Source organism: Akebia trifoliata, chloroplast (assembly GCF_017979445.1).
Source record: "Akebia trifoliata chloroplast, complete genome".
NCBI classification, from domain to species: Eukaryota; Viridiplantae; Streptophyta; class Magnoliopsida; order Ranunculales; family Lardizabalaceae; genus Akebia; species Akebia trifoliata.
The window spans coordinates 72,501-85,000 of NC_029427.1; the positions used below are offsets into that span (position 1 = coordinate 72,501).

General features: G+C 38.2%; 14 protein-coding genes across 14 annotated transcripts in view, besides 1 other annotated feature; 5 read left to right on the top strand and 9 right to left on the bottom strand. All coding sequences in view use genetic code 11, as the record gives it.

The window, feature by feature from the left end:
- Positions 1-12,500: part of a sequence feature (large single copy region; LSC) that runs on past both edges of the window.
- Positions 143-2,200, bottom strand: clpP (ATP-dependent Clp protease proteolytic subunit). Its single transcript has 3 exons — positions 2,130-2,200; positions 1,042-1,332; positions 143-389 (listed from the first exon to the last, which is right to left on the bottom strand). Exons 1-3 carry the CDS (start codon positions 2,198-2,200, stop codon positions 143-145), a joined length of 609 nt encoding a protein of 202 aa, YP_009234411.1.
- On the top strand, positions 2,638-4,164 carry psbB (photosystem II 47 kDa protein). The gene has a single exon. It carries the CDS (start codon positions 2,638-2,640, stop codon positions 4,162-4,164), a length of 1,527 nt encoding a protein of 508 aa, YP_009234412.1.
- psbT (photosystem II protein T) lies at positions 4,297-4,404 on the top strand. Its single transcript has one exon. The coding sequence runs from the start codon at positions 4,297-4,299 to the stop codon at positions 4,402-4,404; it is 108 nt and encodes a 35-aa protein (YP_009234413.1).
- On the bottom strand, positions 4,465-4,596 carry psbN (photosystem II protein N). The gene has a single exon. The coding sequence runs from the start codon at positions 4,594-4,596 to the stop codon at positions 4,465-4,467; it is 132 nt and encodes a 43-aa protein (YP_009234414.1).
- psbH (photosystem II protein H) lies at positions 4,706-4,927 on the top strand. Its single transcript has one exon. It carries the CDS (start codon positions 4,706-4,708, stop codon positions 4,925-4,927), a length of 222 nt encoding a protein of 73 aa, YP_009234415.1.
- petB (cytochrome b6) lies at positions 5,052-6,500 on the top strand. The gene is made up of 2 exons: positions 5,052-5,057; positions 5,859-6,500. The coding sequence occupies exons 1-2, from the start codon at positions 5,052-5,054 to the stop codon at positions 6,498-6,500; spliced, it is 648 nt and encodes a 215-aa protein (YP_009234416.1).
- petD (cytochrome b6/f complex subunit IV) lies at positions 6,714-7,905 on the top strand. The gene is made up of 2 exons: positions 6,714-6,721; positions 7,431-7,905. The coding sequence occupies exons 1-2, from the start codon at positions 6,714-6,716 to the stop codon at positions 7,903-7,905; spliced, it is 483 nt and encodes a 160-aa protein (YP_009234417.1).
- Positions 8,113-9,147, bottom strand: rpoA (RNA polymerase alpha subunit). The gene has a single exon. It carries the CDS (start codon positions 9,145-9,147, stop codon positions 8,113-8,115), a length of 1,035 nt encoding a protein of 344 aa, YP_009234418.1.
- Positions 9,213-9,629, bottom strand: rps11 (ribosomal protein S11). Its single transcript has one exon. The coding sequence runs from the start codon at positions 9,627-9,629 to the stop codon at positions 9,213-9,215; it is 417 nt and encodes a 138-aa protein (YP_009234419.1).
- On the bottom strand, positions 9,742-9,855 carry rpl36 (ribosomal protein L36). Its single transcript has one exon. It carries the CDS (start codon positions 9,853-9,855, stop codon positions 9,742-9,744), a length of 114 nt encoding a protein of 37 aa, YP_009234420.1.
- On the bottom strand, positions 9,971-10,204 carry infA (translation initiation factor 1). The gene has a single exon. The coding sequence runs from the start codon at positions 10,202-10,204 to the stop codon at positions 9,971-9,973; it is 234 nt and encodes a 77-aa protein (YP_009234421.1).
- Positions 10,331-10,729, bottom strand: rps8 (ribosomal protein S8). The gene has a single exon. The coding sequence runs from the start codon at positions 10,727-10,729 to the stop codon at positions 10,331-10,333; it is 399 nt and encodes a 132-aa protein (YP_009234422.1).
- rpl14 (ribosomal protein L14) lies at positions 10,898-11,266 on the bottom strand. Its single transcript has one exon. It carries the CDS (start codon positions 11,264-11,266, stop codon positions 10,898-10,900), a length of 369 nt encoding a protein of 122 aa, YP_009234423.1.
- Positions 11,407-12,500, bottom strand: part of rpl16 (ribosomal protein L16) — a 1,511-nt gene continuing 417 nt past the window's right edge. Inside the window, exon 2 of the mRNA in view lies at positions 11,407-11,805. Coding sequence (YP_009234424.1) covers positions 11,407-11,805 — 399 coding nt within the window. The remainder of the gene's footprint in view (positions 11,806-12,500) is intronic.

Below are 12,500 nucleotides of genomic sequence, written 5' to 3' on the forward strand. Positions count from 1 at the left end.
GATAATTATGAATTGAATTATTTCCATTTACAATTAAAATGAAAAATTTTACCGCATTTTATTCCTGATTTTCTTCCGGTTAAGAAGATAAAATATCAAATCGGGGTTTATTCGAATTATGGTTCGAAATGGAATCACGGATTTACGTGGAATCCCCGGTATTTTCGACTGCTACAAGATCAACAATTCCATGATCTTGGGCTTCTGTTGCTGACATAAACGCATCTCTTTCCATGTCTTCGGATACAACCCATAAAGGTTTGCCTGTTCTTTGTACATAAACCCTTGTGAGGGTTTCGCGGAGTTTCAGCAGTTCTTCCGCTTCCAGGAAAAATTCTCCTGTTTGTGCCTCATAAAAAGCACTAGCAGGTTGGTGGATCATTACCCTGATGATATAACATAATGAATGGTTCTCCTATCTCGCACGATCGGGCGAAGGAAAGAGATAAAGAATAACAAGAAGAAAAAAAAAGATGGAATTCAACAACCGTACAGGCATCCTTTGTGCATTGCATACGGCTCCACAATGGACTTTACTTCTCCCTTACATTGAAGAAAGAGAGAAATCGGATCTATCAGACCCAGATCGTTAAGTGATCCATTTACCACCCTTCCTTTCGGGGGAGTTAAAAAATACTATGATGGTTCCGTTGCTTTATATATTTATCTCGTCTGTGATTCAGCAATCCCAAAGTTTCTTTTTGATCCGATCAAATAAAGAAAAAATGATCTTGTTTTTTTTTTCATTTTAGTACTCTTTCATAACATAAATATTTGAAAGAGACTTCTAGTATGAAAACAAAAAAGTTTGTGACGCTGAACTGGACCCCCGATAGATAAGATAAAATCGGAAATACTTTTGTCTCATACTACTCTCTCGATACATAATCTCATGTTATGAAAAAACAATAGGGGTTTGCTCATATCGAACTCGAAGTGCCGTGCTATTATTACTTATTATTTTTTTTATTCATATTCCATATGGCGAAGGCATAGTTTTCTTTTTTCTCTCAAATCAAATAAAAAACGCATTGGCGCCAAGCGTGAGGGAATGCTAGACGTTTGGTAATTTCTCCTCCGACCAGGAGGAAAGATCCCATTGAAGCGGCTAATCCTATGCAGACTGTATGTACATCTGTTGGCACATATTGCATAGTATCAAAAATGCCTATTCCGGGTATTACCCACCCGCCGGGGGAGTTTATAAACAAATAAAGATCCCTGGTCTCATCCTCCATACTGAGATATATCATGAGACCTATAAGTTGGTTCGCGATCTCGATATCAACTGCTTGGCCTAAAAAAAGTAATCTTTCTCGATAAAGTCGGTTGATTAGGACAAAATTGTATCCCTTAGGAACCGTACACGCACCTTTGGATGCATACGGTTCAAAAAAAAATTGCGAAAAAAAAAGAATCAATGTGTTGAGTCCAGCCCTCTTTCTTTTTTCATAGCATTTCATAGCAGGACTTTTCGAATTCCTAACGAAGGGACTTTTTCTTCCATTTTTAAAGAAGGATGAGTTTTCGCTTCTCCCTAAAAAAGAATTGACTCAACTTATCGAATTAACCTCTCATTGATGTATTGTTTCATCGAAATCCAATCCAAATTACGATGTAATTTTCTTGTTCGTGAATGGGCCTCTTCAATTCTTTTAGGTTTATGCTCTACTCCGGGTAAAGATCTGCCCGATTTCGATTTGCACATATAGGACAAATGATCCCAATACCACTTCTTTTTGTTACGACTTCTCTTTTTTTTCAATTCATTTCATGTCTTCCACCAAATATTCGATGAAGTCTCTTCATTGATTCGCAGTTTGAGATCGCTCATATGGTATAAATATAGGAAGCATTTATGATACAAGTGGTAATCATACATATATTACCAATTGGGTATTGTCTGAACGGAGCCTGGATACTTCATTTTATTGGTCCAACCAAGCCAACCATAAATTATTCTAATTGAGAATATTAATATCGATCCCCCCAAAAATGGATCTAATTGCGCTTCACGCTCCAAATTATTGATGGTTCAATCAATCTTTCTTGGGCGAAACAGAGGATATCTCGATCGGGGGAGAGAACGGGGAAATCCCATATGACCCAATATGTCTGACAAGTCGCACTATACGTCAATCCAAACTGCATCGTCATCTCCAGGAAGCCGAAAAGGTACTTTTGGAACACCAATAGGCATTAAGGGAAAGAAAAAGGCGTGTTAAGTACTATACATCACTTTGATGTGGAAACGTAACAATGGGTTTATTGTTTTCATAGTATTGCCGTTTATCGGATCTTATCCATAGATTGGAAAGTTCATAGAGGAATACGAAATGAATAAAGGAAAATTCTGACGAATGGGTCGGGCTGTTCGAATGATGAACAAGTATCTATGCATTCGTTCATAGAAAATGGGACCAATCCCCCCATTGCGTATTGATACTTATCGGGTATAGAATAGATCTGCTTCTCTTTGTTCCTACGAACAGAATTGTTCCATTATTACCAACGGAATGGAATAAATATTCACCCTTTGCTCCGAGATAATCCACTGAAAAGGGGAGGTCCATAGCATAGTCTCCAATGCGATAAAGTTACATAGTGTCTATTTTTCTTTGATAAAGGAGTATTTCCATGGGTTTACCTTGGTATCGTGTTCATACCGTCGTATTGAATGATCCCGGTCGGTTGCTTGCTGTCCATATAATGCATACAGCTCTAGTTTCTGGTTGGGCCGGTTCGATGGCCCTATACGAATTAGCAGTTTTTGATCCCTCTGACCCCGTTCTTGATCCAATGTGGAGACAAGGTATGTTCGTTATACCCTTCATGACTCGTTTAGGAATAACCAATTCATGGGGCGGTTGGAGTATTACAGGCGGGACTATCACGAATCCGGGTATTTGGAGTTACGAAGGTGTGGCCGGGGCGCATATTGTGTTTTCTGGCTTGTGTTTCTTGGCAGCTATCTGGCATTGGGTGTATTGGGATCTAGAAATATTCTGTGATGAACGTACAGGAAAACCCTCTTTGGATTTGCCCAAGATCTTTGGAATTCATTTATTTCTTTCAGGGGTAGCTTGCTTTGGGTTTGGCGCATTTCATGTAACAGGCTTGTATGGTCCTGGAATATGGGTGTCCGATCCTTATGGACTAACTGGAAAAGTACAATCGGTAAATCCCGCGTGGAACGTAGAAGGTTTTGATCCTTTTGTTCCGGGAGGAATAGCCTCTCATCATATTGCAGCAGGGACATTGGGCATATTAGCGGGCCTATTCCATCTTAGTGTTCGCCCGCCCCAACGTCTATACAAAGGATTACGTATGGGTAATATTGAAACTGTCCTTTCCAGTAGTATCGCTGCTGTCTTTTTTGCAGCTTTTGTTGTTGCTGGCACTATGTGGTATGGTTCAGCAACTACCCCGATCGAATTATTTGGTCCCACTCGTTATCAATGGGATCAGGGATACTTCCAGCAAGAAATATATCGAAGGGTTGGCGCCGGTCTAGCCGAAAATCAAAGTTTATCAGAAGCTTGGTCTAAAATTCCCGAAAAATTAGCTTTTTATGATTACATCGGCAATAATCCAGCGAAAGGAGGATTATTCAGAGCGGGCTCAATGGACAACGGGGATGGAATAGCTGTTGGATGGCTAGGACACCCTATCTTTAGAGATAAAGAAGGGCGCGAGCTTTTTGTACGTCGTATGCCTACTTTTTTTGAAACATTTCCAGTAGTTTTGGTAGACGGAGACGGAATTGTGAGAGCCGATGTTCCTTTTCGAAGGGCAGAATCGAAGTATAGTGTCGAACAAGTAGGGGTAACTGTTGAGTTCTATGGTGGCGAACTCAACGGCGTTAGTTATAGCGATCCCGCTACTGTGAAAAAATATGCTAGACGTGCTCAATTGGGTGAAATTTTTGAATTAGATCGTGCTACTTTGAAATCCGATGGTGTTTTTCGTAGCAGTCCAAGGGGTTGGTTCACTTTTGGGCATGCTTCGTTTGCTTTGCTCTTCTTTTTCGGACACATTTGGCATGGTGCTAGAACCTTGTTCAGAGATGTTTTTGCTGGTATTGACCCAGATTTGGATGCTCAAGTGGAATTTGGAACATTCCAAAAACTTGGAGATCCAACTACAAAGAGACAAGTAGTCTGATACAACATTGGGTACCCGAGAAATCTTGAGTTGAATCACCGCCCTTTCTTTGACTCTTGCCCTTTCTTTATCTGGGAGATGATCCCAAACGAACAGGTGTGGAAGCTATAATTGTAAACCACAATCGAATCTATGGAAGCATTGGTTTATACATTCCTCTTAGTCTCGACTCTAGGAATAATTTTTTTCGCTATCTTTTTTCGAGAACCACCTAAAGTTCCGACTAAAAAGATGAAATGATTTTTCATTATCTCAATTGAAGTAATGAGCCGCCCAATATTGGGCGGCTCATTACTTCAACTAGTCCCCGTGTTCCTCGAATGGATCTCTTAGTTGTTGAGAGGGTTGCCCAAAAGCGGTATATAAGGCGTACCCGGTAAAACTTACAAGTAAACCAGATATAAAGATGGCGACCAGGGTTGCTGTTTCCATTATTATATAATTTCTAATTTCAAGACCACAATGGATCTATGATAAGATCGTTTATTTACAACGGAATGGTATACAAAGTCAACAGATCTCAACCAATGCAATAGGATTTATGGTTACACAAACCGTTGAGGGTAGTTCTAGATCTGGTCCAAGACGAACGATTGTAGGGGATTTATTGAAACCATTGAATTCGGAATATGGTAAAGTAGCTCCTGGATGGGGAACTACCCCTTTGATGGGTGTTGCAATGGCTCTATTTGCGGTATTCCTATCTATTATTTTGGAGATTTATAATTCTTCCGTTTTACTGGATGGAATTTCAATGAATTAGGTCCATAAGAGCCATGAAGTACTGGATTTTCAATCCAAAATGAATCGCTTAAGTTAGGACTCGGATTTCTAGGCCATTCTGGTAGTTCGACCGTGAAATTCCTTTGTTTCGGTATTTCCGGAATATGAGTGTGTGACTTGTTATAATTGATCCTATTGATAGTACAGAGAATGGGTCTGTCATCTTGATAGAGATGGTTCTGCCTCGTCGGATATTCATTCTAGTATCTGGAGCACAGAATATATGGAATAAATCAAGAAATATTTGAACTATGATTCATACCTACTATTCAGATCTCGCGACCGGACTCAAAAAAAAAAGAAAAGAGTTCAAATTATAAATCGAAAGAGTTTTCTTCCTTCAAAATCCAGCTTATGCTTATTTTGACCAAAGGACAAATGTTTCTCTGGATTTTTAGTAATTTAATTTATTCGTTGAAATTGAATAAGTGATGATCAAATGGTTCTTACTCAGAGAACCTTTTTTTGGTTTAGCTTGGGGGCTTTAGTGAATCATCGTGGTTCTAGTATGAATCTGAGGTTTCAATCGATTCATAGGGTCTCAACAAGATAATTCCTATCAATAATAAACAAAAGAAAATAAATAAACACTAAAGTAAATCCGCATTATAACAAATTCAAATAAAATAGGAAAAGAGAAGATTCAAGAGGCCTGTAACGATCAACATAAAGAAAAATGAGCTGACTTGATATTTTGGCATTATCATCACAAAGAGGAGCTTCGGGTTTTTTGGTCCTTCGTATATTCAGCGAAGATGGAATCGGGGGACTAAGAAGTTTCAAACTTTCTATTACATATCCGTATATCCGTTGCAACCAGTATTTTGGTGTTTCCGCTTGAGCTGTACGAGATGAAATTCTCATATACAGTTCTCGGGGGGGGGGAGTCCCCTTGGTTTACCTATCTCAATAAAGTATATGATTGGTTCGAAGAACGTCTCGAGATTCAGGCGATTGCAGATGATATAACTAGTAAATATGTTCCTCCTCATGTCAACATATTTTATTGTCTAGGAGGGATTACGCTTACTTGTTTTTTAGTACAAGTAGCGACGGGGTTTGCCATGACTTTTTACTATCGTCCGACCGTTACCGAGGCTTTTGCTTCTGTTCAATACATAATGACTGAAGCTAACTTTGGGTGGTTAATCCGATCAGTTCATCGATGGTCCGCAAGTATGATGGTCCTAATGATGATTCTGCACGTATTTCGTGTGTATCTCACCGGTGGATTTAAAAAACCTCGTGAATTGACTTGGGTTACGGGTGTGGTTCTGGGTGTATTGACCGCATCTTTTGGTGTAACTGGTTATTCCTTACCTCGGGACCAAATTGGTTATTGGGCAGTCAAAATCGTGACAGGTGTACCTGAAGCTATTCCTGTAATAGGATCACCTTTGGTCGAGTTATTACGCGGAAGTGCTAGTGTGGGTCAATCTACTTTGACTCGTTTTTATAGTTTACACACTTTTGTATTACCTCTTCTTACTGCCGTATTTATGTTAATGCACTTCCCAATGATACGTAAGCAAGGTATTTCGGGTCCTTTATAGAGATAGAGAAGGCAGATCATAGATATTTGGAATCAATCATATATCATTTTGGGGAGGAACAATAGTATTTCATTGCTACAAATATGGATTATTGAAAAGAATAAGACATGTATTTGGATATTTCCCTTCAACTCCTCAATATTGTATTATGTATTATTTATTTGATATTTGATACGAATAGTTGAAGTGGATTCTCCGAAGAGAAGATGGATTATGGGAGTGTGTGACTTGAACTATTGATTGGCCCGTGCAGAGATATTATTTTTTCTGCCACATTGGAATTGACAACCAAATGTGTCTCTGTTCCAACCACCGCGTAAGCCCCATATAGAGGCTAGTTTGGTTGGTTCGCTTGAGGAGAATTTTTTCTATGATCAGACCCGATCGTGCATGAACAGGCTCCGTAAGATCCAGTAGAATGAGTGATGTGGCATGATCCAGATTAGGTTCTATCTATTCCACTTACTTAATAGTATGGAAATGCATTCATTTCCTCTGCATCGATTCCGATTTATCATACTATCGGAGTGAAACAAGGGATCTAAAGAAGAACAGAGGCTAGACTATAGTAGTAACAAGTAAATCCTTTGTACGTAAACTCGAGAGATTTTGGGGATAAACACCAATTGCAAGGCATGAGACGACCCAAAAAGCACTTGATCATGATCAAATTTGTAAGCTTACTTGGGTATTGAGCATTTACCTGTAACTGTAAAAACTGAATTTTTTGCAATGGATAGTTGCAACTCCGGAAAATTGAATCCGGTAAATCTTTTCTTCCATAGAGTCATATATGTGTTGATATAGATGACATATGGACTTTATACGAATCTATTTAATTCCTTTGATTCTTGCTCGAGCCGGATGATGAAAAATTATCATGTCCGGTTCTTTCGGGGGATGGATCCATAAGAATTCACCTATCCCAATAACAAAGAAACCTGACTTGAATGATCCTGTATTAAGAGCTAAATTGGCGAAAGGGATGGGTCATAATTATTACGGAGAACCCGCATGGCCCAATGATCTTTTATATATTTTTCCAGTAGTAATTCTAGGTACTATTGCATGTAACGTAGGTTTAGCGGTTCTAGAACCGTCAATGATTGGTGAACCAGCGGATCCATTTGCAACTCCTTTGGAAATATTACCTGAATGGTACTTTTTTCCCGTATTTCAAATACTCCGGACAGTACCCAATAAGTTATTGGGGGTTCTTTTAATGGTTTCAGTACCAGCAGGATTATTAACAGTACCTTTTTTGGAGAATGTTAATAAATTCCAAAACCCATTTCGTCGTCCAGTAGCTACAACCGTCTTTTTGATTGGTACCGCAGTAGCCCTTTGGTTGGGTATTGGAGCAACATTACCTATTGAGAAATCTTTAACTTTAGGTCTTTTTTAAATTGATTCAACCGTGAAATAAAATACCACGACGTATGTATCTAGGGAATAGTCGCTTCACCGTGAATCCTCCCTAGATACATCTATTCAATTGAATTCTTGCTCTATTCCGAATCTAAGGATCGTGCTGAAGATTCAAAACCAATTGAATTTTCATCTTTCTTTTTATTTAATTTATATTATAAATTAAATAAAAAGAAAGATGAAATCATTCCACTGGATTTAAAATTGAAAACTTATTCTTTGGTAAATCAATTGCGAAATGCTTTTGTAGAATGCCCAATATCCGTTTTACATCTTCTATGCGAAAATGTTCAATTTTCATAAGATCTTCTTGACTCTTATTCAAAAGGTCTAATAATGTATGTATATTGGACCTTTTGAGGCAATTATAGGTCTTGGAAGGCAATTCTGATTGGTCAATAAAAATACATTTCAATGCTATTTCTTTTTTGTTTTTCCTTAGTTTAGCCAATCTATCATGAAAGGGAAAAAAAGGTAAAGTAACCCTGTTTTGATTGTCCTCTAAATGGGTGTCCTGTTCTTCCGCATGTAGAAAAGGAATAAATAAATCAATCAAATTACGGGAGGCTTCGTGAAGTGCTTCTTTAGGAGTTAAACTTCCATTCGTCCATATTTCGAGAAAAAGTATCTCTTGTTTTTCATTCCCATTCCCATAAGAATGAATACTATGATTCGCATTTCGAACAGGCATAAATACAGCATCTATAGGATAACTTCCATTTTGAGTGTTATTTGGTGTTTTCATACGATATCCACGATTCCTCTCGATTTGTAATCCAATACACAAATCAATTGGTTCTGTCAGGCTAGCTATCTGTTGGGTAGTATCAACGATTTCCACAGAAGACGGTGAGATGATGTCTTGCGCAGTTACGTATCCAGGACCCCTGACGCAAATATATGCGTCGCGAGTTCCATACAGATTACTTCTCAATACAATTTCTTTCAAATTCATTAAAATTTCATGTACTGATTCTTCAATACCTACTATGGTAGAATATTCATGTGGTATTTTTTCAGATTTTGCACGTGTGATACATGTTCCTTCTATTTCGCCAAGTAAAGCCCGTCGCATCGCGATGCCTATCGTATCGGCTTGACCCTTCATAAGCGGAGATAGAATAAAACGGCCATAATAAAGACGCTTATTGTCTGCTCTTGATTCAACACACTTCCACTGTAGTGTACGAGTAGATACTGCTACTGCCTCTCGAAGCATAGTAATATTATTTGATCAGATCATTGAATCATTTATTTCTCTTGAAATCTGTTCAATTCTTATTTCTACACACGTCTTTTTTTAGGAGGTCTACATCCATTATGTGGCATAGGGGTTATGTCTCGTACGAAACTTAATACTATACCACTTCTACGAATGGCTCGTAATGCTGCATCTCTTCCGAGACCAGGACCTTTTATCCTGACTTCTGCTCGTTGCATACCCTGATCCACTACTGTACGAATAGCATTTCCTGCTGCCGTTTGAGCAGCAAATGGCGTCCCTCTTCTTGTGCCCCTGAATCCACAAGTACCGGCGGAGGACCACGAAACCACCCGACCCCGTACATCTGTAACCGTCACAATAGTATTGTTGAAACTTGCTTGAACATGAATAACTCCCTTTGGTATTCTACGTCCATTCTTACGTGAACCAATATGTCCATTCCTACGTGAACCAATTCTTGATATGGGTTTTGCCATATTTTATCATCTCATAAATATGAGTCAGGGATATACGGATATATCCATTTCATGTCAAAACAGATCCTTTATTTGTACATTGGGTCCTTTAGAGAATCCCTTTTTAGAAAGATTATCCTTGTCTCTGTTTATGCCTCGGGTTGGAACAAATTACTATAATTCGTCCCCGCCTACGGATCAGTCGACATTTTTCACAAATTTTACGAACGGAGGCCCTTATTTTCATATTTGTCATTCCTTATCTTAATTCCGAATCTACTCCTTGGAAGAAAATAAGTCTCTTGAGATTTTGAACCTCGAATTGTATCCCTACGAAAGAAATGTTGAAAAAAAAAAGCCACCTAATCGTTCGAATCTTTGTTGCGGAGTCTATAAATTATACGGCCCCTGGTTGAATCATAACGACTTACTTCAATTTTTACTCTATCCCCCGGTAGTATCCGTATAAAACTGCGTCGGATCTTTCCTGAAACATAACCTAGAATCAGATCTTCATTATCTAAACGAACCCGGAACATACCATTTGGAAGTGATTCAGTAATTAAACCTTCATGAATCCATTTTTGTTCTTTCATTCCAGGTAACCCCCTTGAAATATCAACTAATGGAGGAGGCGTGATATTAGACAACCCGTCCTTCCTCTTTTTTTTTCACAAAACAAAAAATAGGAAGTTACGGATGCAATTCAGATACCAAAAAGATCACCATATATAACACAAAATTTCTCCCCCGATTCCTTCTAGTCGAGCTTCTCGGTCTGTCATTATACCTCGAGAAGTAGAAAGAATTACAATCCCCATTCCCCCTAAAATCCTAGGAATTCGTTGATAGTTGGAATAGATTCGTAGACCGGGTCGGCTGATACGTTTTAAAATAGTTCTATATGGTCCTTTCCTATTCCTTCTATGTCGCAGAGTTGAAACCAAGAAATTTTTGTTGCTTTCTCGATGTTTTCTCACGTTTTCGATAAAGCCCTCTCGTAGAAGTATTTTAACAATGGTTTCGGTGATATTAGTAGATGCTATTCGAACCGTTCCTTTTTTATCCATGTCAGCATTTCGTATAGAAGTTATTATGTCGGCAATAGTGTCCCTACCCATGACGAACTATAATTATTGGTGCCTCCGAATTTTGATATAATCAACATGCTCCATTTTTTTTTATGAATTATTTTATTAAAGGTATATGCGTGAGACACAATCCACTAATTACTTGAATCTATTTCATTTCAGATACCGTACTATAATCATGATCTCATCTATTAGTATTTATAATACCTCAGGAGCTAATGATACTATTTTAGTAAAATTCAACTGTCTCAATTCCCGAGCGATCGCACCAAAAACTCGAGTTCCTTTTGGATTTCCTTCTTGATCAATGACAACTGCTGCATTGTCATCATATTGTATTATCATACCGTTGTCACGTTTGAGTTCTTTACATGTACGTACAATTACAGCTCTGATCACTTCTGATCTTTGTAGAGGCATATTGGGCACTGCTTCTTTGATTACAGCAACAATAACGTCACCAATATGAGCATATCGTCGATTACTAGCTCCTATGATTCGAATACACATTAATTCTCTAGCCCCGCTGTTGTCTGCTACATTTAAATGGGTCTGAGGTTGAATCATATCATTTTTTTTTTTTTATCTTTTCTTTCAATGCAAGGGGCGAAGAAAAAAAAAAACAAGAAATATTGTTTGTCGAAAAATAAATAAACCTGCGTTTGTTTTTTTTATTACAAAGACCCCTTTCCTTTGGTTCCACATCCCTATCCCGCAATAACGAATTGAGTTCGTATAGGCATTTTGGACGCAGCTATTGAAATAGCTTCTCTGGCTACATTTTCGGATACTCCACCCATTTCATAAAGTATTCGACTCGGTTTAACGACAGCTACCCAATATTCGGGAGATCCCTTCCCCGAACCCATACGTGTTTCCGTAGGTCTTACTGTAACAGGTTTGTCTGGAAATATACGTACCCAGATTTTTCCCCCACGACGCGCATATCGTGTCATTGCTCGTCGCCCTGCTTCTATTTGTCTAGATGTGATCCAAGCGGGTTCAAGTGCCTGAAGAGCGTATCTACCGAAACAAATACGATTTCCTCGATAAGATATTCCCTTCATTCTTCCTCTATGTTGTTTACGGAATCTGGTTCTTTTGGGGTTATAGTCGATGGTTGTTTCTCAATGCCATCTCTACTTCAGAACCGGACATGAGACTTTCTTCTCATCCAGCTCCTCGCGAATGAAACGATTCAATAATATTAAAGATATTCATGTATTTAATGAATAATACTCCGAATCATGGGAGTTTTTGAGATCTAATCCGTCGCGTAGGAATTGTATACCTTGTTTGTATATACAACTAGACGTAGATTTATATTATTATCTATAATATTATAACGTCTTTTAGACTGATAGAATGCATTTTCTTTTTTACTTTTGTTGAATCGCCCAAAACTAAGCAATCCACTAAGGCTTTCGCGGGCGAATATTTCCTCTTTCAATATCTGTTTCATTCGTAGGGGCATTCCATAACCTCTTAGAATAAATGAATTGGTTCGTTCCGCCATCCCACCCAATGAATCATTAGGATTCGTTTTCAATAGAATCTTCTGCAGTCACAGGTTTCGTCGTTCCCATCGCTTCTCGATTAATGGTTAGGTCTGAACTCTGCAATGGAGCTCTTAATTAAATTTGTTCCTGAGTCAATCTCCTCAGTCTTTATTGACTCGATGCTCTTTAATTTCATTATCTTTAATTTCATTATTTAATTATAATTTAATTATAATAAATATATAATAAATATTATAATTATTTATATTTATTATTCTTTTTTGTTTTTATGAATAGGATTC